Below are 27,462 nucleotides of genomic sequence, written 5' to 3'. Positions count from 1 at the left end.
TACATTTATTCAATGTTTCCTCTTATTTAAAAACCTGAAAAATAATGCAAGGACCCATTATGGTAAATTTCTAAAGGGAAGGACAGCTTATGGCATACATTAGTGCTGAAGCTGGACTTGTACCTGAGTGAACTGCCACCTTCTTGACCACATAGCTGCTGAGGGCAGTGATCTGCCGTGGGATGGGGACTGTCCCACTAGACATGCCCAGCCCCAACCGGCCATTCGTGGCTTCTCCACAAGCATACACCTTTCCTTCCACAGTCACTGCAAGTAATGAAAGCCAGGAAAAGATCTGTTTTACAAAACCTAAAAACTATTTATATGTGCTAAGTATAATTTAAATTTTGTAAATATTAGACTAATCATACCTGCAAACAAACTTTTAGAACCACCAGCCACCTGTACCACATTCAAAGCAGACAGAGTCTCAGAGAATGAAGGGACCTTTATCTACAAAAGGAAACAGGTAATTTATTTATACTTTTAAAATTTACTTAATCCTACTACATGATATAAGGAATTGCTGTTAATTTGTGTGGTTACATTAGTGTATCTCTCTGAAGTATTTTAAGGATGGAAGCATATATTTGTATCTACTTAATGAACTATATCTGAGAATTGGATAGAAAATAAAGACCAAAATGCAGCCAGTTGTTGGTAAATGCTGAAGTTGGTACCAGGAACATAAGGGATCACAACCCTAATCTTTCCATTAGGTACATTTGAACATTTCCATAATAAAAGATTAAAAATAAAATAAATATGCTGTAAAGATAAAAAGAAACATCAGCAAACTACATCAAATCATGTCCTTGTTCATTCTGCTTGCTTCTGACTCTGACATCTCTAAGAAATTATATGCTTCTGTTTTACATTGTAGATGGTTATGAATTAATTAAAAATCCTTGGAGTCCTTTGTTTAAGACATCTTTCACAATTCCACATCTCAGAAACTCTCAGTTGCTACTGCAGTAGAAGAAAGGATTTCATTACAACTATGGAGCCCTAAACTGGGCATGTGGCGCACACACACCTATAATCGCAGCACTCAGGAGGGTCAATCTGGGCTACATAATGAGATCCTGTCTCAAACAACAAAAACAACTGTGGAGTCCTGACTCTATCCTTCATGTGAAAGTTCTACATTTGACAGCAAGGGTCCCAGCTCCGAACAGTGACCATGCCTCAGGAACCTCTGGACAGCTCTATCATAACACAGCTGAGACACCTGGAGCTTACTGCCCCTGTCCACTTCAAAATGGAGGTCAGAGACCTTAAAAAAAATGTAATTCAAGGCTGCTCAAATAAATGTTAGGTGGGGTATGAAAGGGGAACGAGTTCAAATAATGAGTTCAAATTTTCTCAGCTTCTTGACAGTGCAGTTAATGACTGGAGTTAGGATGGATGATGTTTCATAGAATGCTAAAAAGAAGACACTCATTTATTTAAAGGGAGAAACTGTCTAAAAGTACTGAAATTTGGAGAATTTGGGGCCTCTCAGACAAGACACACTGAGTGGTATAAGATACACTAAATCCAACACTAATTCAAATGTATCATTTGTTATATTTACTGTTTTAACCTATCACCCAACTACTTATGGCATTAAGGATGCCCTGAGCACAAAAGCTGTGATACACTTTTTATTAACAAGGTGAGTGAGAACATGAGGGTCTTTATCCACAAGGCTCTCAAAGATGGCATATGCATGTATTTTGCTTTGTTTATTTTTCCTCTGTGCTTCCAAAGCATTCTCTCTCTACAGGAGCTATTTCACACAGAAATATCTTAGGCACAAAGTATCGAAAGAGCAGAAATCACATCTTACTCACCTTCATGTCACTAGAGCATTTTTACACATTATTTTGTTCAAGGTAAGCAAAAATATTTATTACATTGAATGCAAGATTAATATAGTTATGGTGTTCAACTTTCATCTATTCACTTGTCAAATCTTTTCACAAGATTATTTCTAGTTTATTGGATAACAATAATACAACTATAGTTAAGGCACACTACTGTCCAAGGAACAAAAGAGGAACTGTTAGAGGTACGGGGAAAATGTCCCTAGGAACCACCACTGGTACTACACTTATATCAATGTTTTTTCCTACACAGAGTCTTCTCAGAAACTAAATTTGACAATGTCTAGTTCATGTCAACAATTATTTTTGAAAAAAGTTAGTTTTTAAACAGCCCACAAATAGAAGGTAAAACTATTATTGAAAACTTTAAAGAGTCTGGTGGCTGCTATGACTCTCGTGGACAAAAGCACAAGCAAGCATCCTCCTCAGTGACAGGGTAGCAGGGAAGGCGTTGCTTTAGCTTGCAGGGGAAATACCTTAGAGCCTTTGAGCCCACCCAGCTGGTCCTTATCATTCAGGCCCCACACGAACACTTTGGTTCTGATTGTAGCTGCTGATTCTAGCCCTGCAGTCTTCTTTCTAATAAGGCTAATGAAAAGAGAAAACAGACAGAAATAGAGGTTACTCAACATAAAACATGTTAAAAATAAAAGAACAACCTCAAGAACTCAGAGCTTGCTGGTTACTGTCAAAAACACTTATTTAAAGATTTATTTTAATGTACACCTCAAGTGTGTATATACACAAGTAAGTGTTTCAAAGGATTAAAATTTCTAGAAACTAGCATGCTACCTTTGAATATCAGAATTTAATTTTAGTCTTTTATTTTTGGTGGAGAGCTTTCTACAATACACTATGCATTCTCTTTCTTCTTAAACAACCAAGTTGAACATAACAACTCTTTTGATAAGTTAGAACAAATCCTACCTATCACCAGGATGCACAGCTACAACCAATGAAACTATAGACCCACTGGGGAAATGTTCATGGGGCCACCACTGGGATTGGCCTTTTAGTAATGTTTTTTTTTTTTTTCCTAAACATGGGCATGTGTTTGGTCATTTTATTCTTCAAAGAAAGAATATAACAGGTGTGGATGTATGATCTTGGAGGCCTTCTAACAGACATATGTGTTAAAGCAAAATGCTACTTTCTTCCTTTACACCCTCTGCCCATAACACTGACCAGAACCCTGACTGCTGACCAGTTAGTTTGGAGGCCCTGGCCTGTTGTTGCTCCTGGATGGCTTGCACAGTTGTTACCCACATTTTTGGTCCTATTTCCTGAATTGTCCTTACTAGATTGGAAGTTCAATAAACTACAGCCAGATCACTCCAAGTCTTGAACTTGATGAAACCATACAGTGCACAGCACAGCTAGATTTTCTTGGTTGATACTTTGATGACAGGTGCTTATGTTTGAAATTTTTGGCTTTTTACTTGTTTTCAATGTGTTTTTTAAAACTAGATACAAGAAATTAGAGATAAGGGCAAAATAGTTTCTGCTGGGTATCGAGGGGGTGGGGGGGAGAGGGTGGGGGCAGAGTGGGTGGTAAGGGAGGAGGTGGGGGCAGGGGGGGGAAATGACCCAAGCATTGTATGCACATATGAATAAAAAAAAAAAGATTTGTAAAGTTGAAAAAAAAAAAAAAAAACTAGATAGAAGAGAGTTTAAGAATCCAGGCTCTAGGTAGGTAAGATCTTTTTGTTTTGTTTTGTTTTAACATGTTACATACTGAGACCCAAGATGGTGTCTAGGCTACGGAAGCAGGAAGTCTAAACTCTGAGATACCAAAAACCTCCTTGAGATGCTGGAGCTACACTTGGGTAATTCTGACTGCTTCTACCCAAAATAATAACTGTCGTCACACAAGGTGCAGGAAAAAATTCAAAGACTGACCTTCAAATCAGCCTTTAATTGCACCTAATAGCTGCAACCCACTGCACAGCCAACAAGGCAGGTACAGCCCTGGGGAAACCGTCCTCCCCAATGGAAATTTTTTTTTCTTTTTCTTTTTTCTTTCTTTCTCTTCTCTTTCCTCGATTAAGCAAAAATAAAGGATCAACCAGAATCAAACTTTTGACATCCTGAATCCCTAGCCCATGGAAAGCCTCCCCATGCCACATTACACTGAGAAAATTTGGCACCATTTCTCGCAGCAGCTGCTGCCACCGCTACCAGTTCCAAACCTGCTTGTACGTCAACTGACAGAACAAACAGGTGAGCACCACACACCACACTGGAATCCCCTATCCACCCCTGGGAACATAAACCAGCACAGCCCCTGGGCAGACTGATTCCCCCCCAACCCCTAACAAAACTGAATGACAAACAGCAAACTGTAATTAAACATGAACAGTAGAGGGGTGGAATGGGGAACCTACCCCAGAGAAAGGGGGAGGAGCAGGGATCTAATTTCGGCACTGAACTATCAGTAAATAAACACAGGAAAGGCAGTGAAGACTGAGAGTGGACAGGTAATAAGCCACTCCCTGAAGCAGGGCAGACAGTGGATCACAGAAATGATCTCCTGAGCCAGAGAGCAGCATCCAAAACCGAACCGCCCCGCTACACTGAAAAACAAACAGCGAACTGCAATAAAACACGGACAACAGAGGGGGTGGCTGGAACACAACCTGCCCCAGAGAAAGGGGGCAGGGCAAAGAAATAAAACCCCACTGCTGAACTCTCAGTAAACAAACACAGTAAAATAAGCCACCTCCAAAGCAGGGCAGGTAGTGGATCACAGAGCATTCAAACTTGAACTGCCTCACCTAGTTAGAGGAGGAGCTGACCAAACAGCTGCAGTTAAAGGATAACACACAATAGCTCCAACCATCCTGCATGATCTGGCAAATCTACCACAACTCACAATTTCAATTAAACTGGTAGACAGAAGAACAAACACTACTCACAAGCCAACCACCTGGTGAGAACACATCAGAGCTTCTGCTTATATGCCAATACCAGGACTGGATGCCAGAAGAGTAACTCCAGAACTCAAACTAAGATTGAAATTCTATTGCTCATGAACTGGTTTTTTCATTGTTTTTTTCCCCCCTATTGTTCTTTTTGTTTCTTTCATTGTGGGTTTTTTATTTTTATTCCCATTCTTTTTCTTTCTATACAATCAACTTTACAATCACCATCTTCTCATTCCTACTCTCACCCCCTTCACTTTCCCTCCTTCTCCTGTGCTAAAATCCATTGCTCTCCTTCCCAACTACTCTTTCTGCTCCTTCTCACCCACTCTCTCCCCCTGCCCTCACCTTCCCCTCCCATTCTCCCCTAACCAGTTACCAGACTACCCCTCCCTCCTACGCACTCATCACCCCCTGACCAACCTACTATACCAACATTACATAACCCAAAACCACTACAATCCTTGACAAAAGCACCCAATACTACAACAACAGAAATATACCCAAACACACACAAGGGCCACAAAACCCAGCAGTCCCCGCATCACTTCCCCCACTCCATTTCCTGCCTCCCCTTTTAGTGCCACCCGATCAACTCCCAAAATTTCTATAGCTAGCTTAACAAACATTAACTCCCCAACTCCCACTGCCTATAGATATTACCACCAAGAGGTCTTCTATATAACATATAAACAACTGGTTGGGTATTGAACCTGTGAATTGGTTATTGCTAAATTACACCTCCAGACAGGGACAGAAATAGTACACCAACCTAGCTAACAACCAAGACAGCCACAAGACAAAAATTAAATCAAAGGAAAAGAAAGCAGGTGACTAAAACCACCAACTAGCCTATCAAGAACATAGTTGCACAATACCAAGTAGAGCGATGGGAAGAAGAAGGGATGGAAACCACTCTCCTCAAAAAAAATTTAATACAGGATTCAGAGGGAAATGAAGAAAATGCATACAAGGTTCCTAACCCCAACAAAACAAAGATAAATGACACTAAGGAACGCAGAAATAATCCCTTGAATTCTATCTGATCATAATGCATTAAAACTAGATTTATACAGCAACAATGAACAAAGTGAGAAAGAATATATGAAAACAATTCCATTTATGATAGCCTCAAAAAAAAAATCAAATACCTAGGAGTAAACTTAACAAAGGATGTGAATGACCTCTACAAGGAGAACTACAAACTCCCTGAAGATTGAGGAAGACTATAAAAGGTGGAAAGATCTCCTGTGTCATGGATTGGTAGAATCAACATAGTAAAAAATGGATGTACTATAAAAAGCAAACTACATATTCAATGCAATTCCCATCAAAATCCCAATGACATTCATCACAGAGATTGAAATATCTACCCTAATGTTCATTTGGAAACACAAGAGACCATGCATAGCCAAGGCAATACTCAGCAAAAAGAGCAATGCCGGAGGTATCACAATACCTGACTTCAAACAAGGCAATAGCAATAAAAACAGTGTGGTACTGGCACAAAAACAGACATGAAGACCAGTGGAACAGAACAGAGGACCCAGATATGAATTTGCACAGCTATGCCCACCTTACTTTTTACAAAGGCACCAAAAACATACGATGGAGAATAGACAGGCTCTTCAGCAAATGTTGGTGGGAAAAGTGGTTATCTTTCTGCAAACAACTGAAACTGGACCCATGCCTGTCACCCTGAACTAGTATCAACTCAAAGTGGATTAAGGACCTTAATATCAGACCTGAAACTCTGAAGTTAGTACAGGAAAGAGCAGGAAATACTCTGGAAGCAACAGGTGTAAGCAAGGACTTCCCCAATAGAACTCCAGCAGCCCAGCAATTAAGAGAAAGGATGGACAAATGAGACTACATGAATTTCAGAACCTTCTGCACAAGAAAAGAAATGGTCTCTAAACTGAAGAGACCACCCACAGAGTGGGAGAAAATATTCACTGGCTATACATCAGACACAGGACTGACAATCAGAATATTCAGGGAACTCAAAAAACTAAACTCCCCCCAAATCAATGAACCAGTAAAGAAGTGAGCAACTGAACTAAAACAAACTTTTTCATAGGAAGAAACTGAAATGGCCAAAAAACATGAAAAAAATTCTCACCATCCCTGGCTATAAAATAAATGCAAACCAAAACCACACTAAGATTCCACCTCACTCCTGTTAGAATAGTTATCATCAAAAACACCTCTAACAACAAATGTTGGCGAGTATGCGGAGAAAAAGGGACCCTCATACGCTGCTGGGGGGAAATGTAAGCTAGTACAACCAGTTTGAAAACAATATGGAGGCTTCTTAAAAAACTAAACATAGAAGAATTTAGAAGGTAATACACATGTACAGGAAAGCAATGTGAGTCAACTCCCTGTATAGCTATCCTTTTTTTTTTTAATTCATATGTGCATACAATGTTTGGGTCACTTCTCCCCCACCTCCCTCCACCCTGTATAGCTATGCTTATCTCAACTAGCAAAAACCCTTGGTCCTTCCTATTATTGCTTATACTCTCTCTTCAACACAATTAGAGATAAGGGCAAAATAGTTTCTGCCTTGTAGCAAGGGGGTAGGGGCTGAGAGGGAGGGGGTGGGGGGAAGGGTGGAGAAATGACCCAAACATTGTATGCACATATGAATAAAAGAAAAAAATTAAAAAACTAAACATAGATATGTCATATGATCCAGGAATACCACTCCTAGGAATATACCTGAAGGAATGTGACTCAGGTTATTCCAAAGGCACCTGCATACCCATGTTTATTGCAGCACTATTCACAACAGCCAAGTTATGGAAACAGCCAAGATGCCCCACTAATGATGAGTGGATTAAGAAAATGTGGTATTTACACACAATGGAATTTTACTCAGCCACAAAGAAGAATGAAATTTTGTCATTGGAAAGTAAATGGATGGAACTGGAGAGTATCATCTTAAGTGAAGTTAGCCAGGGTCAGAAGGTCAAAAATCATATGCTCTCCCTCATATGTGGACTTTAGACTAGAACAAATGAGGTAATATAATTGGATATGGGTCACATAGTAAGGGAATTACACAATCAGGAGGAATAGGGAAAGGGAAGGAAACCTAAAACTTGAAAGTGTTTGATGTGCCCATTGTACAGGAGTGAATAAAGTAATCTTAAACTGACAGAGGCCACTATGGGAAAGTGACCAGGAAGTAGTGAAGAGATCTGATAGAGATGAACCAATTCAGGTTGTAATACATACGTGCATGGAAGCAATGCTAGGAATCTCTCTGTATAGCTATCTTTATCTCAAGGTAGCAAAAATTCTATGTGTTTTTTATTATCTCTTATGTTTTCTCTTCAACCAAATTTGAGAAGAGGGCAGAACAGGTTCTGCCTGGAAGCAAGGGAGTGGAGGGGAGAGGGAGGGGATGGGTGATGAGGGGTGAGAGATGGCTTAAACAATGTCTGCACATATGAATAAATGAATAAACAACAAAAAAATCAGAGAAGAAAAAAAATGTTATATACTTATAAATATTTAAAGGATCAAAATTTAGTTTTTTCTGAAATCTGAGAAAAATTCCTTCTTTGATACCAGATAGAGGAGTGCAAAGTTATGTACATGACATTTTAAATATCTTGTAACACACTGTCAGTCAAAAATATGGCTGGGAAACCAGGAATAGTATTTAGAATATTTAATGGCTGATACCATATAAGTATCAACCAGTCAGAACGGAGGTCAGTTGAATATAAGTCACTGTGGACACATCACGTAATATGGGTGCCAGCCCTGCGAGACTGCTTAAACTACTGACTCATCCTGAAATGATTAGCTAGTTAATGACATCTTACAGGAATAAAAAAAGCCACATTCTAATATCTAGATTTTCTTTTACTAATATATTCAACTATGCAAACTCTGATCAATAAGTGAGCTCAAAATTTTATGGTTATTTCACACCTATAGTACATATGTTAATTATATTTGCTCAATTCATTTCAAAGGTTAACTGAGAACATGATAACCTGCAATTTTTTCACTCAAAAATTCCAATGCTCAGCCAGGTTTGGTGGCTTATGCACTTGAGAGGCCAAGGCAGGAGAGTCAGGCGTTTGAAGTCAGACTGAGTTATGTAGCGAGACTCAGTATCAGATGAAAAAAAAAAAATTCTCATTGACTTCCTTATTTAAATAAACTGGTATTTTCTTCAACTAAATTAACATATGTAGACATGACCAGTCAGAATTATAACATATAGCCCAATATATATATTGTAGATAAAGTAGTGTCATAATACATTTCTTTTCAACTTCAATGCACAAGTTTTGAAACAAAATGGGACAGAAACCAAAGCCAAGACCACAGACCCTAAGAATAATCTGACCTATTACTGTGGTTGCTGCCCATTCATGATTAAGAATGTGCTTAACAGAAGTACAGGCAGAACTATTATGACTCCTTCTGTCACATATTGGAAAGACAGAATAAAGGGTGTTTGGCTAACAGAGTTCAGACGGCACTGGCAACTTGCCCATCCACAGGGCCTTGACACTAGCAATCCAACAGTGCCTTGGAAATGTTGAAAACATAGCAATTTATTCTGCATACCTTTTAACAGTTTCACATGCAGCCAATTTATCTAGGAAAACACAACTTATAAGGACAGCAACTACCTACATTGTTTGCTGCTGAGACAGTAAATGGGACCAAAAGCAGCCACTGCACAAGTGTATCCTGAAATAAACGAGCAAATGGCAGATTATCTTTCTCTGCTGGCATACGCTGCTGCCATTCCAGGTACACCCTTCCTGCCCACTCTACTTTAAAAATGCTGACTCTTCCTGTAAGTATGGTCTGGGGACAATTTTCCAATCACTCAAGGCAGCAAGAACTGTAACCTCACTGATGTGTGTGAGTTTGTCTGGTTTCATTCTACATGTTCACCACAGGAATGACCAACAGTGGTACTCCATAAATATGTGTTGGATGCATAAATACAATAATAGTCATCACCACCGCACTAATACAAAGTGAGGAATATAGTCATAAGATGATACACTCCAAAATTACATACAGGAGACGAATGATAGATACTCTAAAGGCAGCTGCACAAGAATGTGAATGTACTTAATGCCAGTGAAACACACACTTAAAATTGTTGAAATTATAAAGTTATGTTGTGCATTTTTTACTATAGTAAAAATACAAATAAAATTTAAAGTTAATTTAAAAATACTTAACAACAAAAAAAGCTATAAAACATACCAAACTATTTCCACAGGAAAATATATTAAGAGACAGATGAAAAGGAAAGCTACAAAGACATTTTCCCTTTTTTTGTAGTACTGGAAATTGAACTCAGGGCCTTGCACTTGCTAGGTAAATGCTCTACCACTTGGCTGTGCTGCCAGTCCCCACAAGGACATTATAACAAAGCAGTAAGTGATAGTTCAGGTAAAAAAATTAATCATATTATTTTCATTCTTTTAGTGATATTTTCCCAAATATATATATTCCTACAATTTATTTTCTTTTTCTTTTTCTTTTTTTTTTGATAGTACTGGAACTTGAATTCAGGGCCTTCACCTTGAGCCACTCTGCCAGCCCTTTTTTGTGATGGGTATTTTTGAGATAGGGTCTCACAAACTATTTGCCTGGGGCTGGCTTCAAACCACGATCCTCCTGATCTCTGCCTCCTAAATAGCTAGGATTACAGGCGTGAGTCATAGGCACCCAGCCAATTTATTTTCTTAAAAATTAAATTAGTTTTGGAAACTCAACTAAAATTTTATCATTCTTGCTGTCTTGAAGCTATTCTTTTATGAGATATACTCTAATATTTAATTTCAGGAGTGAGAATTTTAGAATACAACAGAAGATAAGTGAACACCAGTCACAAATGACTCTCACCTTCCACTGCTGCCCTTGTCATCTTCCTCTTCTTCATTATCTGAAGCCAGGAAAGGAACTGCAGCCAGATCTTCCTCCTCTGCCCTGATCCGACCCAGGAGAACGAGGCCATGGATCTTACAATCAATTCCTGAGCTTCTGCACTGCTTTATTGCAATTTCAATGTACCTGTGATACTAGATGATAAAACAATGAGCTACAGATTTTTCAGACTCAAAGACATCAGGCACTTTTGTTGAAGAGACATCAGAAATATGTGAAAAGTGGTATATGTGGTAAGTTAGAGTTTCTTTTCTTAAATTCTGGAAATATCAAGTGAATTACCAAAGTTAATGTAGTTACAACTAATGTTTGCCTTCAAAAGAAGTTACTGAGGCTGGGTATGGTAATACATACCCATAATCTCAACTACTTGGGAACAGAGGTAGGAGGACAGTGGTTCAAGGCCAGCCTGGAGCAAAGTTATCTTGAGACTCTATCTGAAAAACTAAAAGCAAAAGGACTGAGGTGTGGCTTAATTGGTAAGAGTGCCTACCTAGCAAGGGCATGGAAGAAGGAGGAAAGAAGAAGGAAGGGGAGGAGGAAGAGGGAGGAGGAAGAGGGAGGAGGAGGAAAGAAAGAAAGAAGAAAGAAGAAGAAGAGGAGGAGGAGGAGGAGGAGGAAGGGGAGGGAATGGGGGAGGAAGAGGAATAGTTATTAACTCGTTAACTGTGTCTACTCAAGGATTGAGCTTACTAGTTTTCTTAGTAAGATTAAAGAGGATGAGATCCTAATTGAATGGCAAACCTTTCTCTCTTAGAGCCTTCTTTTGAACTAAGATGTGCTGTGTATGAAAAGAAATTGAATGTCAAATAGTCACAGAGCCCTCATAATTTTGAAAGATAACAAGTATCTGAATATACAGGAATTAAAGCAAATGCACAAAGAACTCCATAACAACATACTTAAACAATTATCAACATGATGAATCTTTTTCACACAGGGATTATCATAAGAAAATTATAGGGATTATGTTCTTTCGAAATATCACTGAATTAAGGACTTTTTCAAAAATCATATCCACATTAATATTGTCATAGCTCCTATGTCACCTAGAACATTTTTCTATCTCTTTATCCCTGCATTACATGGGGACAAAGTAATGCAGCAGAAAGCACACAGCACTAACAACTACTTTTAATTGTCTAACCTGGACAAGATGTACCTATTTCACATGAAATAGGTAATTGAACAACACTATGGAGATGTAAAAGCCAAGTTTAGAATATAAACAATGCTACAGGAAAAAATGACCTAGTTTTGTTTTGTTTGTTTCCTCTTTAACAAGGAAAATCCAAGACAGCTAAGATTTAAATGTAGTGCAAAATACACACATTGTTTAAACCAAGAGTCAATTCATTTATAGGATAACTCAGAAAACTGGAACCCTGACTGGATATTATATAATATTAAAAGGTAATTGTTGGGTTATATTAAAGGAAGAGAGAGAAAGAGATGTAAGTCCTTGTTAGAGATGAATACTGAAGTTCATGTTACTGAAATAAGACCATGAATAGGACCTGATGGGGGAGGGAAATGAAGTGGGAGGGAAAGAATGGAACATAACTGGCAAAATGTTAATAAATGTGGAGGCTGGTGATGGGCCCGTGCAAGTTTCAAAAAAAAATTTTTTTTTTTTGGTTATACATTATGGAATTCCTGTAGCAAGCCATCTGATTAGAAAAGGCCATGCTGATGATCCCACCAGCTCCACAAGAATGTTATGTTCTGGTTCTTTAGTTGACTGTGGGGAAAGAGGATGTGTCTTGAGTTTTCCATTTACTCACAATATTTTACAATTCTTATACACATGATCTACATTATTTTGTACATGTCAAACATTACAGAATAATTCTTTTGAACTGAAAATTTCTTGGGTTAAGCCAAATACAACTCTTATGAATAACATTAGTTGATTTAACCAACTCTGAGCTATAACTGAGATACTCTATAAGGTGTACTCAGTTACCTAGCTATACACTGACAGTAAAACACACTATTATTTTCTTCTCAGAAAGAAAAACCAATGTTATCTTTCATATTTATAATGCAAGGTATTGACAGCATTGGTACTAATTATTAATTAATCAGTTTATCAAAAAATAGTTCAATGATATTCAAGAATGAACAGTGACTATAATGAATAATGCACTGTATATTTCAAATTAGCCAAAAGAAAGGATTTTAAATATTCTCACCACAAAGAAATGACAAATATTTGAGGTGACAAATACATTAATTAGGCTGATTTGATCACAATGATACATGTAATGAAGTATCATACTACAAAAATAAAATACTTATAAAATATCATTTAAATATATACAATTATTATTTGTCAATTAAAAAAAATAAAGCTAGCAAAGAGAACAGTAGAGCTGAGACTGTAGTTCAGTAGTAGAGTACTTGCCTAGCATTCTCAAGACCCCCGGTTTGACCCCCAGCACTGAAAGGAAAAAAACAAACAAAAAGAAGAAGAAATGGCAAGCTTCATTTAATAACTTAAAACAAAAGACAGGGCTGTAAAATAGGTACTGTGTGTGGGGAGGGGAGGGTCCTTGTGAAAGGGGGGAGGGTGAATGAAGGAGATTAAGGGAAGGGTATATTGTGGATGGACTTCATATACCTACATGAAATAGTCCAAGAAACTTCTTGCAAATGTTCTAAGTGGGGCAGGGAGGGGGTTGAGTGCAGAAGACAGTGGGATGATCTAATCAAGGTACAATATAAGCCTATTGGAATTGTCACAATGAATCTCCTCTATATAACAAATATATCACAATAAAAAAGTATTCTTTATCTATAATAAACTCTGAATGACTATAAAAAAATTAAATGCTTGATATCTACTATAATTGTACCAAGTGAACTAGTCCTCACAAAACAACAGAAAAGAAAGCTGTCTTAATTTGTTTTAAGAATACTGAATTCATTAGAATAGTGTATGTATCCTGTGTGGAAAGATTTGCTAGAGGATTTTAAAGAATCTCAGCAATCTGTAGTGTTTCCATTTTAAAGAACCCTCAATGATGTTTCAGAATTTTTAGCAGCCCACAATAAATTTGGATTTATTCTGAAAGTTACTTTATTGCCAATTGTGAAAGGATGTGACACCAAGAAATAAAAAACTTCAATGCTGCATATATAGTCAGAAAAAACACCTCAACAAAAAGATATTTAATGAAAAAAAAATGCAATTACAACCAGCAACTTCAAATGCCTAATGACTTGCTAGTAGTACTTAACCATGCTAGTTATCAAAGATAGTGGGAATGAAATCTATTTTATTTCCCTTTCAAGCTGATTTAATAAACTGCAAATTCAAGTTATATAGAACAAGATATTGAAATAATGTCAAATTTTAAAACAAGTATGTTGTTATTTAATTAAGAGGCGAGAAAAACAGGGCTCAATACTATTACCAGAAATACCCAAGTTATTCCTTTGTCATTTGTGAATCACTCCAAAGGTGCATGACCTCTGCTACTTACCTCTGTGCAGTCATTCAGAAGGGGTACTGTAGTGTCAGTGGGGTTGATATTGATTGTCTTTAGTTCAATTAGGTTATTTAGGGAATTTCCACCTAGGAAAAAGGTGAAAGAATCAGACAAAGAAGTTTACTAACAGCTAGGAGACACTACTTTTTGAGTAAATGAATTCAATTACCTGACACTACAACCAGGGAAGGCATGTAGCTACTGTCAGCAGGATCTACTATCATTTTCAATCTATGAACAAGAACATCTGGGAAAATCTCCAAACGAATCCAATGCTTTAAAAAAATAAAACATATTTTCAGTTAGCAAAATTTAGCTATATTTTAGCTACTAAAATTGTTTCAATGGAGCCTGAATCTTTACGAGAGTTTGAAACACAAAATATGGCATGAGAGAATTTTCTCCTACCCTGGCAGATACAGGAGTATCCCTCTTCATCACTTGTTCATTAGAGAAAAATCTCATTCTAAGCCCTAGAAATGGCACATTTTAGACTTCTGACCAAGGGTGGTGCTTTTATACCACCAAGAGTGAGTGACACAGAACACTACAGTGAAAATGAAGAAAATGGTCTTCTCCCCAACTCTGTCCTGTGTGGCCACATGAGGTACACACCCATATATCAGTGCTAGCAAAAAGACTCTCTACACAGAGCTATGTCATGCTATTAAGAAAACTTTTAATCAGAAGTAGAATCAGAATTCATATATTTCACATAAGAAAGGAAAACAAAACATCTGCTACACGTTTTAGTAACTGGTCAGTTACATAACATCTGCTATTCACGCTGTTCAAATTATCTGACAATAAGAAGTAGATGACCTACTGGTCTGTCATTTTAAAGTAACTTATGAACTGAAATATAAAATGAGTATAGACAGATGCCGTTAGCAAGACTCTAGGTTCTTCAAAGTTTATTTTGAAAATCAAAAATGCAAATCCCCCTAAATGAAAGCACTTTCTGATGGACCCCATGGCACACTACCTTTCCTTGTGACCCAGATGATTGCCAGCAGGGCTCACTGCCATCAATCAGACGAGAAGCCTGGTTCACTGAAGATGACACATTCAGACTCTTCACCATGCGGGACCAGCTGTCTAGCAGCATCCCAGGCTGACTGCTATGACAACGCTTCAGCTGTTTTCCAGAACGGCCACAAAATACTGCAGACTGTCCTATTTCACATGGTTAAAAAGAGAAATCAATAATACCCAGTGATAAACTTCTAACTTTATTTAAAAAAAGAATGTTTTTAAATTAAAAGGAACTAATTAGTATTAAAACAGCTTCAAAAAAAATCTACTCAAGATATTCAACACTTCTCTTAAGAAGTCTGTACAATTTATTCTACTTAGTTTCTCAGGTAATAGCTAGAAATATATTTCTAATCAAAATGGAAACAAGTAATTTATAGGAAAAGTTTAGTAACAGATCTCAAAGAAAACATATGTATTAAAAATGCTGGAGGGGCTGGGATAATGTAGCTCAGAAATGACAAGACACACGATACTTCTGAAAGGATCAGAAGTAGAAAGGGAAACAAACTGGGGTCCAGAAAAGACAAGAAAGGGTCAAAGACGCCCATGAAAATCAACATGTATGTGAAATCCCAACAAGAAATATGAAGTTAAGATTTGGTTGAGGACAAACTGCTTATTTGTTTAATGAATTGTAACTCAGCATGAAATCATCTCAGATAGGTACTTTTCCCAAAAACCTGTCAGAACAACACTCTCTTCCCCATTTGCTGGTGAAAGACAACATCAGCCTCAAATTGATTCAAGAAATACTTTTGAAAATACAATGTTTAGAACACAATGGTACGTTGTGTTGGAACTGCAATCCTTCTGATCTCTGCCTCCTGAGTTGCTAGGATTGCAGCCGTGAGCCGCTAGCGTGCAGTGCCGACAGCCCTTTTTATTTGTGTGTGTTTTGTATTTTTGAGATAAGGTCTTTGGAACTATTTGCCCGTGGCTGGCTTTGAACATCAAATCTCCTGATCTCTGCCTCCTGAGTGGTTAGGACTACAGGCATGAGCCACTGTAGCCCAGCTTATCTATTTCTTCCTGAGTGAATTTGGTAATATACAACTTTTAAGAAATTAGTTCATTTCATATAAATTGTCAAATTTATGAATGTAGAATTGTTCCTAGTATTCCCCTATATGCTTCTGAAATCTGTGGGGTCTTTATTGATTTCTTTTCTTTTTTGCAGTATGAGGGTTTAAACTCAGGGTCTACACCTTGAGCCACTCCACCAGCTCTTTTTTGTGATGGGTTTTTCCAAGATAGGATCTCATGAACAATTTGCCCTGGCTGGCATCAACTGCAACCCTCCCGATCTCTGCCTCCTGAGGAGCTAGGATTGCAAGTATGACCCATCGGCACCCGGCTAATTATGTTTACTGAGTTCCAAAAGGCAAGAAAATATCAAACATTTCCATAGGGAAGCAAAAACTACTGAAAAGAAAAAAAAAAAAGGAGAACAATTAATGTAATAACTAAAATTAAAAACTTAATGAGCAGGTTTACAACAGACTGGACTCACCAGAAGACTCGGTAAATTATCTAGAATGAAGAACTGAGGAGCAACAGTTTAGAAAACATAATTGTGGAGGTAAAAGACTTGCGAGATGGAGATAAAGTCAAATATAGGTGAAAGAAAAGACCCGTCCCCAAGAAAAACCAACCAACCAATCAAAAAAAAAAAAAAAAAATGACAGAGGTAATATGTGAAAAAATACTGAACAATGGAGAATTTTCCAAATGGGGGTAAACAATCGTTAAAGAGAGTTAAAGTCTTTGCACTGTTTAGAAGAAAGATACAAATATTAAACAATATTAGATTTTGTAAGTAAAACCTGTCATATCAAGTAATAAATAATACTAAAAAGTATATAACCTATAGTCCCATATAATATATAAACTTAAAGATGTATGTAAGCCAGGTGCCAGTGGCTCATGCCTGTAATCCTAGCTACTCAGGAGGCAGAGATCAGGAGGATCGCAGTTCAAAGCCAGCCTAGGCAAATAGTTCACAAAACCCAATCTTGAAAAAACCCATCATAAATAAGGACTGATGGAGTGGCTCAAGGTATAGGCCCCTGAGATCAAGACCCAGTACCAAAAAAAGAAAAAAAAATGTATATAACTACTAAGCCATTAAGGAAGGAACTAAACAATGAAAAGCACATCAGCCCAAAAGAATAAAATGGAGAAAGGCTCCAGATTCAAACCCCAGGACCAAAAACAAAAAGAAAGTGAGAGAGAGAAGATCCATGTGTTTGAAAACTTGATGCAGGAAAAACATTTCAATGGAAATTTAAATCTACTGTAGAACAAGTGATGATGAAATCACTAGTATATATCAGAGCATAATCCTTAGAAACAATAGTCAGAATGTTATTAGAAAAGGTAACAGTGGAAAATTAATGAGCTAAGTATCCACTCCAAAAATAAAATCTGTATCCTAAAAATGGAAAGATAGCAAACCAAAGCTAAAAGTTGGTTTTTTGAAAAAACTGATTAAATTGATAAACCCATGACAGACTGAAAGAAAAAGAAAGAGAAGGGGGAGGTAGGAAGAAAGGGATTGAGAGAGAAAGAGAATCCAAGATTAGGCTTGAAAGGGAGACAGCTCTACAGATTGTACAGCTCTCCTCCAAGAGGTAAGAGAACATTACAAACTCGGAAGAGAAAAGAACTTCCACATGATAAAAGTCATACATGAAAAACCCACAGCTAACATGATAGAAAGCCTTTCCCCAAAGATAAGAAGGAAGACAATCTACTCAAAGCAATAGGTTTTTTTTAAATTGAAGAAAAAAAGAAACACAGGCATTTTAATTGAAAAGGAGGAAATGAAACTTTCCCTATTTGCAGATGACATTATTGTAGATATAGAAAACTGAAACACACACACACACACACACACACACACCAATAAAGGCAACACTGCTGAATTTACACAAAAATCAGTTTTTTTTCCTATGCTCTAGCAACAAATACTCCAAAAAAGAAATTATGAAAATCATTTGAACTAGAATGAAAAACAAATGCTTAGGAATAATTTTAACCAAGAAGGTGTAAGACTGTACACTGAAAATTTTAAAACATTGTGGAAAAAAAACTAAAGAAGACTTAGACAAATGGAAAGATATCCCTAAAACAACTTGGAAGACTTAATATTGTTAAAATCTTGCTGAAAGCACAGATTCCATATAATCTTCATGAAAATTCCAAAGACTTCTTTTTTTTTTAACAGAAGTGAAAAAATTCATCCCAAAATTCATATGGAATTTCAAGAGATACCAAGTAGCCAAAACAACCTTGAAACAGATTTAAATTTACTCCAAAGTTATCATAATCACAGTATCACAATGGTGTGGTATCTGGCATAAGGGTAGACAAACAGACCAGACTAATCAAATAGAACTGAAAGCCTAGAATAATCCCCATATCTACGTTCAACTGATTTTCAATAGTAATTGATTCCCATTCAATGGGAAAAGGACATTGTTCAATCACTGGTGCTAGGAAAATTGGATATACACATGCAAAAGAATGAAGTTGGACACTAGAAAAATTAACTCCAGCTGAGTATACAGCTTAGTGGTAGATCAATTTCCTAGGCTCTGGGTTCAATTCTACAACACAACATGGGTATTTAAAATAAACAAACACAAAATGAACCAAGGAGTTAAAGTTTTTCTTTTTTGGAGGTATTGGAATACTGGAGTTTGAACTCAGGGTCTTCCACTTGCTAGGCAAACACTCTATCACATGTTAGAGTCACACTACCAGCTTCTTTGCTTGAGTTATCTTTTAAACAGGGTCTCACTTTTGTGTTCCAGCCAGCCTGGACGTTGATCAGCCTATTTGTAATTACCAAATAGCTGGGATGACAGGTGCCCACCACCATACCCATCTTTTTATTGGCTCAGATAAACTCTTGCTAACTGCTTGCCCAGGCTGACCTCACACTGTGATCCTGATCTCTGCTTCCCAAGTAGCTAGGATTACAGGTGTGAGCTACCACACCCAGTTGATGAGGTAAAATTTAAGAACTAAAATTACAAAATTCCTAGAAAGAAATACGGAGCTAAGGTTCCTGACCTTGGATCTGGCAATGATTGCTTAAATTGATGAAAAAAATAAATAAACAAAAGTAAACATGACACCAAATGGACAAGCAACAAAAGGAGAAAAATCAGACTTCATTAAAATTAAGAACTTTTGTGCACTGTAAGATTGTCCTTTGTGTCTAACTGTGCTCACTGTACAGTGTTCACTAAGTACATATGAACCTAACAAGAGCAAACTCTAATACAGTGGTGGCCACAGTAATTATTTCACTACACTATATTTCAATGGAAGAGAGAACATAACCATTCTTCCCTACCTGGTTCATTTATTCTGCCAAAGGTATGCCTGGTGTTGTGTTTTCTGGTCTTGAAACATGCTTCACAAAAATCAAAGTCATCACAATTTCTGCATTTGAATCTCGATCCATTGATAGGAAACATTTGACAACCATCACACCTATTTTTAAAATAGCCACTGAGTTAAGTAAAAGATGAGGTCATTTATTAAACTTAGTTCAAAAGAAAACCCTTTCTCCCCCACTCCCAAAATGATCTAGCAATCATAAAATTTAAAACTCACGTAACCCCAGGATGAATACTAGGCACCAATTCCATTTCTGACAATAACCCGGTCCAGTGAGATTGCTGAGGGAAGTCTACAATGATATCTTTCCCATTGGCACTGAAAGCTAGGACAGAATAGAAACAGTCTGAGACATCTTTTTTATTTATTTTATTTTTTTATTCATTCATTCATATGTGCATATATTGTTTGGGTTGTTTCCCTCCCCTGCTGAGACATCTTTATCACTCATATACACCTATAATTTAAATGAAAACTCACCTAGCCATATGATATTATAGTTATTCATGTTTTAGTGGTACTTCTTTTAGTAGTACATGCTAAGATACTTATGTATGAAACATCATATGACATTAGGAACTAGCTTTAAAATAATCAAGATCACAGGTTGAAGCAATTATGGTTATGAGGTTCATTATATATTCTCTACTTTTATATGTTTATAATTTTCCACCTTAATTAGTTTTTAATTATGCAAAGTCAAAATTTACATTTACAGACCAGGCACAGTGGCTCACACCTATAATCCCAGCGACTTGGGAGGAATGTGGCTCAAGGACAGCCTAGGCAAAAAAGATAGCAAAACCATATCTCGACCAATAAGCTAGATGTGGTGGTGCACACCTGATATCCCAGCTATGCTGGAGGTGTCATTTTGAGATTGCAGTCCAAGCCAGCCCATGGAAAAATATGAGACCCTATCTGAAAAGTAGCTAAAGAAAAAAAAAAAAAAACCGCTAGGGCATGCCCTAGCAAGCATGAAGTCCTGAGTTCCAACTCCAGTACAAATAAATAAACAAACAAACATACAAACAAATGCATTTAGTGCTTCAGTATGTTAGGGAATAAAAACATTAGTAATGGCACAACTTCTTTTGTCCTTTGTGAAGATCAATCTGCCCCTCAAAACAGTAGCTTCTTCTTAAATCCAGTTTTAAATTTTTATACGTCATTAAAAGCAAAAAAGCAGTCCCTGATAGCTAGGAGTTGGCCAGGCATATTCACATTGGGTGACCTACAGTACAACAGACTACATACATGAATAGAACTCCAGTGTAAGACTGTGACTGGTGGACAGATCAAGGCAAAAACAAAATTCCTCCATAGCCACGTATCATCAAGATCAAACCTAATCCAAACCACAAATACAGCCATGTTTCCCCTATCCTGGCTAGTATGAACAACTACTTCATTACTAATCAACTTCAGCTTGGCTCCATTCTTTCTGCTATCTAGGTAAGATTTATTAAGATACTTGGATCTTAGACTTTTCCCTAGCTTCCTCAAACCCTCCCCCAAAACTCAACATGAGCCTACTTGTCATTGGTCACCCCTCTTAGAGAGACATCCTCCTGACTGATATGAGCCAATGACTTTGTACAGTTTCAGATACAATGCCTTGCTCTACGGCCCTGACTAGAAGGCACTGACAAGCCAGAGAGCACTATAAGGCTCTGTTTATACTTGTTCTTTCTTGCCCCTAAATGAAAAAAGAAAAACAAAAACAAAAAAAAAAGAAAAGGTGGTAATTAGAATTTTGTTGCTTAGATAATATTACCTTTCACAATTCCCACACTTTGATGAGTCACAGATCCCCATTTATATTTTGGTGTGGTAACAGAGGCTTTCACCCGTACTTTATCACCAATCTTGATGTGAGAAGAAGAACTTGGTGGAGGATAGCCTACAGATTTCAACAGCAAAAGACCTACAATTAGCATTCACTTCTAGGAACTCTACCTCTAAGAAAAAGAGAAAGAACTTAATAAATAAAATGCTCACCTATAAGTTCCACATGAATATACCGAACCCAGTAAGTACCCCCCTTCTGCTGCCAATCACACTGTACATTGAGGTCATGTAATCCATCTCGATCTAGTTTGATGACTTTGCCCACATCGCCTTCACACACTTCTTCATATGTTCGACAGCATCTAACCATCATCCCCACCTAAAATTAGAATGAAATTAAAAGTCCAATAGAAGGTAAGAACATAAAAGTCCAATAAAGTGTACCTAGATGAAATGTTCCATTATAAGTAGCATTGTTCTATTTTTGAGAAGATTTTGCTTAGCACCCAGAGTGTGCTCCAAGTATCATTTATACTAAATGAAATCAGTGCTCTTTAAAAACTGGTGAGTCTAACACCCTCCATCCCCAACAGGTACTTTACTGGATAAAAAAATGGTATTAGCCAATACTACAAGGAAGTCACCACAAAATCAAGAATGCAACTCCTTTAGAGGACATAGTTTTAGCACAAATGTATGACTTCACAGAGGCAGGGGAAAGAATAATATATGTTGTACACTGAAAATTTGTGTTCCCCCAAAATTTCATGTTGAAGCCCTAACCTTCAATGTAGCTACATTAGGAGACAGAGCCTCTAAGGAAGTAAGTTAAATAAGGTTATAAAGGTGGTATCCTACCCCAACAGGATAAGTTCTTATTCTCATAAGGAAGAGACAACAGAACTCCCTTGCTGGCTCCTGCTTTTCCCTCACTCATTCTATGTGTAGACACAGTGAGAAGGCAGCTGCCTACAAGCCAGAAAGAGAACCCTTGGGAAAAACCAGCCAATCCAATACTTTTATTCTGGACTTACAGTCTTCAGAACTATGAGAAATAAATATGTATGGTTTAAGCCATCCAGTCCATGGTATTGTTATGGTAGCCTAACCAAAGAGCGGAGGAATTATTATAGGTTAAAAGAGACATCAGAGACACACCACTCAAAGTTAAATCTTGTAATAATCTTCTTGGTATCTAAACTCAAAAAACTACCCATAAAGAGCCATTTTTTAGAAAACTGGGAAAACCTGAACAAGCACAAGATATGAAAAGATATTAAGGAATTGCTACTTATTTTGGATAGAAAATGCTGCATAACAGCAATGTCATTATGTTCAAAATAAAACCCTTCATCAGGAATGCATACTGATAAACTTTTAGATAAAATGAGGAACTACTGGGGTTTTCTGAAATGTATCGAAATGAGAGAACCAAGACAAGAAAGGATTGAAGGTGGATAAAAGGCTACATAAAACATAAATAGCCCCCAAAAAGCTAGCTAGCATTGAGAATGATATAAGCAAAATGTATTAAAGATATCATTAATGAGGATAACAGAGAAATGCCATCTTTGAGTCATATCCTCTGTGGACAAGCCACCTTTGCTCTCCAGTTCTCTTTACCTCCATTGCCCAGCCCACTTTCTGCTCCTCTGGCCTCTGGTCACTCTGCTGCAGCCACAGTGGTCACCTGGCTGGGTGCTCAGCCTTCCTCTGGTAGCCATTAAGCCACCCTTTATACCCTGCAGATCTTCATACACACAGGAACCTTCCCAATACTACTCACAACCACCACCCAACAACATGTCCCTCACTCTAATCCCTTCATTAATCTCTTTCTCATTTCCATGCTACCCATCTCCTTCTAATAAACAGCAGAGCTTTATTGGGTTAGTCTGCTTATCTTCCACACAAGAGGGCAGGGACCTCTTGTCCATTGATGCTGGGCATACTACAGATACTCAGCATATGGGAGATGTTCAGGTATTACCAAAGGAAAAGTAAGCCAGGCTCCAGCCTAAGATAATGACTCACCTGAATATTCTCTCTCACATACACAGCATAATCATCATTACTCAAGAAATCCGCTCGTTTTTTGTAAGTCTGACTCTCTGTTACAACAGCACCAGTAGCCTACAAGAGATAAACACATAAAAAAAAAGAAAACAAACTAGATAAACTTACTTAAAAAGAAAGAAGACTGCAAAATCAAGAAATAAATGTAGTAAAAATTGTTAAAGAAAGTATGACTACTATATTTTCTTATAAAAATCTTCATGTAAAAAATTTAATAGCAATAGCACAATAGGGAAAAATGAATCTTGAAAGCTGTAAAAAAAAATCTCAAGGCTTTTAAAACAAATCCTATGAAACACTTTACTAGATCAGAAATCAACATGTCGTACAAAACATCATTTTTGAGAAAGTGTTTTGCTAGGTAGCGCAGGCTAGTCTCAAACTCAGAATCCTTCCACCTCAGTCTTCCAAGTGCTGAGATTTACAAAGGCATGCACCTCTATGCTTAGTATGTTTTTTTAGGAGAATGGGGATAGGAAGGCAGTACTAGGGTTTGAGCTTGGGGCCTTTAAATGAGCTACTCCTCCAGGCCTTTTTGCTTTGGTTTGGTTTTTGGGTAGGGCCTAAGACTGCAATCTTCCTACTCTGGCCTCCCAAGTAATTGGGATTACAAGTGCACATAATAATACCTGTTTGTTTTTTAATGTTTGTATATCTTTTAAGGAAACTGGGTCCCATGATGTTGCCAGGCTGGCCTTGAACTCCCAGGCTCAAGCAAACCTCCTGTTTCAACCTCCAGAGTTGCTGAGACTATAAGCATGCATAACCATGACTGGCTCAAAACATGATTTTTTTTTTAAATAAAATATCTTCTAATGGTTAACCAACATCATTAGATGTTTGTAGAATGGTCCGTTTTAAAGGTAGAAGTAATTATGATGGAAAAAATGCACATCATTACTTCAGTAACAAAACAGACAGTTTTGTTTCATGTCTAGTAAAAAACTAGGCAAGTCTTATGGAACAGTCCACAGGAGGTATGATGGCTTCATTCAAGAGAGAGAGAGACAACTGACATATGAGAAACTCAGAGGGTAAGACAGACAGGACATGGAAGTCACTGACCACAGAGTAGGCTGCATCATCCACATCCTCTACCACCTCCTCATCTGAATACTCATCAGACACTGTTTCTGCATCCGAGAGATCTGTAACCTGGACATCAGAGTGGTCAAGTAGCCACCCAACCAAGGCCTCCACACCTGAGAACAAACACACATACAATCAGGAAGACCAACAGCACTGAATGGGAACCCATAAACAAACTAGTATCAACAAGGAAAATGCAATACCCGGCAGACTAGCCGCATTCCCAGAAGCACCAGTGAGTGACTTCAGAGCAAACTCTATGTTTCTTCTAGGAAATCCCATTTCCATGAGCTGTACCACAATAGGCAGAGCTGGAACTGGTGACTGTTTACGCTTCTTCATCCTGGCAGGGCGAATGTGCTGCACGGAGACTGGTGTTGTGGCCTCACTGGAGCTGCAGTCTTCAAAACCTGGGCTTGAAGGGTGAGTGGACTCCACAGCCAAACACTGACACACAGCCAAAGCAGCAGCCTGGGCAGACGAGAAGATTCTGGGAAGTCTGTGAAAGTGCGCTCAGCTAACTTTCACCATTTAAAAAAATGTGACTGACCAACATCGACTATGAACTACATTATAGAAACTCCAAATCTGCATGTGCATCTTAAAATGAATTAATAAAACATTTCAGAAAACAGCAAATTTAATATCATAAATTTAACATCATAATTTAATGCCGAGAAAAGGGTTGGTGGTTAAATACCTTCCCTGATTACTTCACACACAGACAACCTAGCAAATTAGCCAAGTATCAATGTCCACTGGGGAAAACTTTACAGAAACCTTGAGGTTTGATGGAACAAGTGCAATGAGAGGGACCCAATGGAGCAGTGACAAAGGTGTCCCCTGCTGTGACTGGGCAATGCATTACTGTCCATAGGAACCTGCTCTTCCCTCTGTAACACAGGAAGGAAACAACACAGCACCCGCTCATGTACCAACACACTAACACTGAACTACTCAAGGTAACAGACCATTTTGGAGAGTAAATATGGTATTAAAAAATAAGGGATATTAAAAAAAATACTAGTTGAGAAACACTACAATGAATCAGTGAACATTTCACCACCAGTGTTTGAAGGTGGGAACTTCACCTACTTCATGTACCTTTTCCCTGCTCTCATAGCACTAAAGCTATTTTGTTAAACTAAACTTGTTATGAAGGAACTTAAGAGGAAACTGAAGACAACATAGAGCCTTTCAATGGCTAGGAAATGTCAAAAACGTACGGTTTTGCAGTGAAGTCTGAGAAACTTCAAAGTGACAGGCTTCATTCACCCTAACAGCATACAATTCAGAACCAGAGTGAAAAGCATTCTAGTTCTGCTAATGGAGAGTTAGGATGTACTAGAATAAGCCTCTGCTAATAATCATGAACTCTGGAACACATATTTTAAGAAAAAAAATTGCTTGAGGGCACTGGAGAACAGTCAAAACAATCAAAAGTGGAATGGGTACAACCCTTGAAACAATGGAAGCCAAGCAGGAAGCCACAATTTAACCATGGACAGAGACAGTGCTACTAGACTGCAGTCAGAGACTAGTATTGGGTCCTGCCTAAGCAACAAGAAAGAGAGGGAGAAAATTTAAAAATGTGTATATGGACTAGCCTCAAATAGAGACCACCCTCGAATCCTAGGCAGATTCCTTAATAGAGTACACATGAGATTCAGAACAGTCTGGTCTCTTCATACTGCTGGAAGGCTGAAGAGATTTCTAGAGTTGTCCAGGGCTGCAAGAGTATTTGAGGTTTGAGGTCAACCAAGTGTACATATGTGTTTGGAGAGGTTCCCAAAAATGTCAAGGCTTCTACTGAAACCCCCAAAGAGATTCTAAATCCCTTAGAATTAGACAAGAAACCTAGATGAAGGACAAAATCATAATGAACCGTCATAAAACAGCAAAGCACCAGGCTTCCTTAGGCTTGAGAATGACAGCCAGGTACTGAACTACCCACAGGAAGAAAATTCGACTTTCTCCACTAGAGTTAACAGAACTGAAAGTCAAATCAAAGTAATATCCAAAGCATCCAGAATATAATAAATATGATTATGTTATATGAAGAACAACCACCAGTAACTAATTATAATCATATGGAAAAAACTGTAAAGAAACAAGAAATTTAGCATGATTATCAGAAATGTTTTTAAATATATAGTATAAGATAAATAAAAGAGGTAATGACAAGGGAACTGTCATTATAAAGTGTCAGATATAAAGTGAAAACCAAATAGAAATACAAAATCTGAAAGATATAAAATAAAGCATTTCTTGGATGGAATTTAACAGATTAGACTCAACAAAGCACAGTATCCTCACCTTAAAAACAGAACAATAAAAATTAACCAACCTAATTAAAAAGAGAAAAGATTTTGAAAATAATAAACAGAAACTCACTAATAGTTTAACAGATAGATAATAGTAGCCCCCAAAAATAACAAAAAAATAAATAAATAAGTCATAAACTTTCCAAACTTGGCTATGTTTGATATGGGGAGAAAACACACACCAGATATGCAAGTAACTTATGCAAAACAGGCGGTAGTGGGGGGAGAGGGGGCCCACACACAAAGGTACATTGTAGTGTAACTGCAAAAAAACAAGACAAATAGAAAATGTTGAAAGCAGTCAGAGAAAAAAGACATTTCATACAGAAGAACAAAGATAAGAATGATAGCTGACTATGAGAATTAATGGAGGTTAAAAAAAAATGGAATATCTCTCTGGTACAGCAGTCCATCTCAACTCCTAAAGGACAACTCTACCTCTATGTATCATTTGGCATCCTCGTGGGATGATTTTGGCTGCATTCTGCCCAATGAATTCTGACACTTATCA

The 27,462-nt window shown here is 37.6% G+C and overlaps 1 protein-coding gene across 5 annotated transcripts in view; it reads right to left on the bottom strand.

The window, feature by feature from the left end:
• Herc2 (HECT and RLD domain containing E3 ubiquitin protein ligase 2) overlaps nucleotides 1-27,462 on the bottom strand; it is a 219,812-nt gene that overhangs the window by 57,897 nt on the left and 134,453 nt on the right. For all 5 annotated transcript variants that reach the window (XM_074061872.1, XM_074061875.1, XM_074061877.1 and 2 more), the window contains exons 46-59: nucleotides 24,831-25,098; nucleotides 24,604-24,740; nucleotides 23,497-23,595; nucleotides 21,673-21,841; nucleotides 21,449-21,574; nucleotides 19,888-19,996; nucleotides 19,625-19,764; nucleotides 15,209-15,399; nucleotides 14,393-14,498; nucleotides 14,218-14,309; nucleotides 10,688-10,863; nucleotides 2,345-2,456; nucleotides 372-453; nucleotides 124-267 (exon numbers count right to left, since the gene is read on the bottom strand). In XM_074061872.1, the coding sequence (XP_073917973.1) occupies nucleotides 124-267; nucleotides 372-453; nucleotides 2,345-2,456; nucleotides 10,688-10,863; nucleotides 14,218-14,309; nucleotides 14,393-14,498; nucleotides 15,209-15,399; nucleotides 19,625-19,764; nucleotides 19,888-19,996; nucleotides 21,449-21,574; nucleotides 21,673-21,841; nucleotides 23,497-23,595; nucleotides 24,604-24,740; nucleotides 24,831-25,098 (1,951 nt within the window). The remainder of the gene's footprint in view (nucleotides 1-123; nucleotides 268-371; nucleotides 454-2,344; nucleotides 2,457-10,687; nucleotides 10,864-14,217; nucleotides 14,310-14,392; nucleotides 14,499-15,208; nucleotides 15,400-19,624; nucleotides 19,765-19,887; nucleotides 19,997-21,448; nucleotides 21,575-21,672; nucleotides 21,842-23,496; nucleotides 23,596-24,603; nucleotides 24,741-24,830; nucleotides 25,099-27,462) is intronic.

This window comes from Castor canadensis, chromosome 19 (genome assembly GCF_047511655.1).
Source record: "Castor canadensis chromosome 19, mCasCan1.hap1v2, whole genome shotgun sequence".
NCBI classification, from domain to species: domain Eukaryota; kingdom Metazoa; phylum Chordata; class Mammalia; order Rodentia; family Castoridae; genus Castor; species Castor canadensis.
Note: the sequence above shows the minus strand (reverse complement) of the source record. Positions and strands in the feature narration are given on the sequence as shown.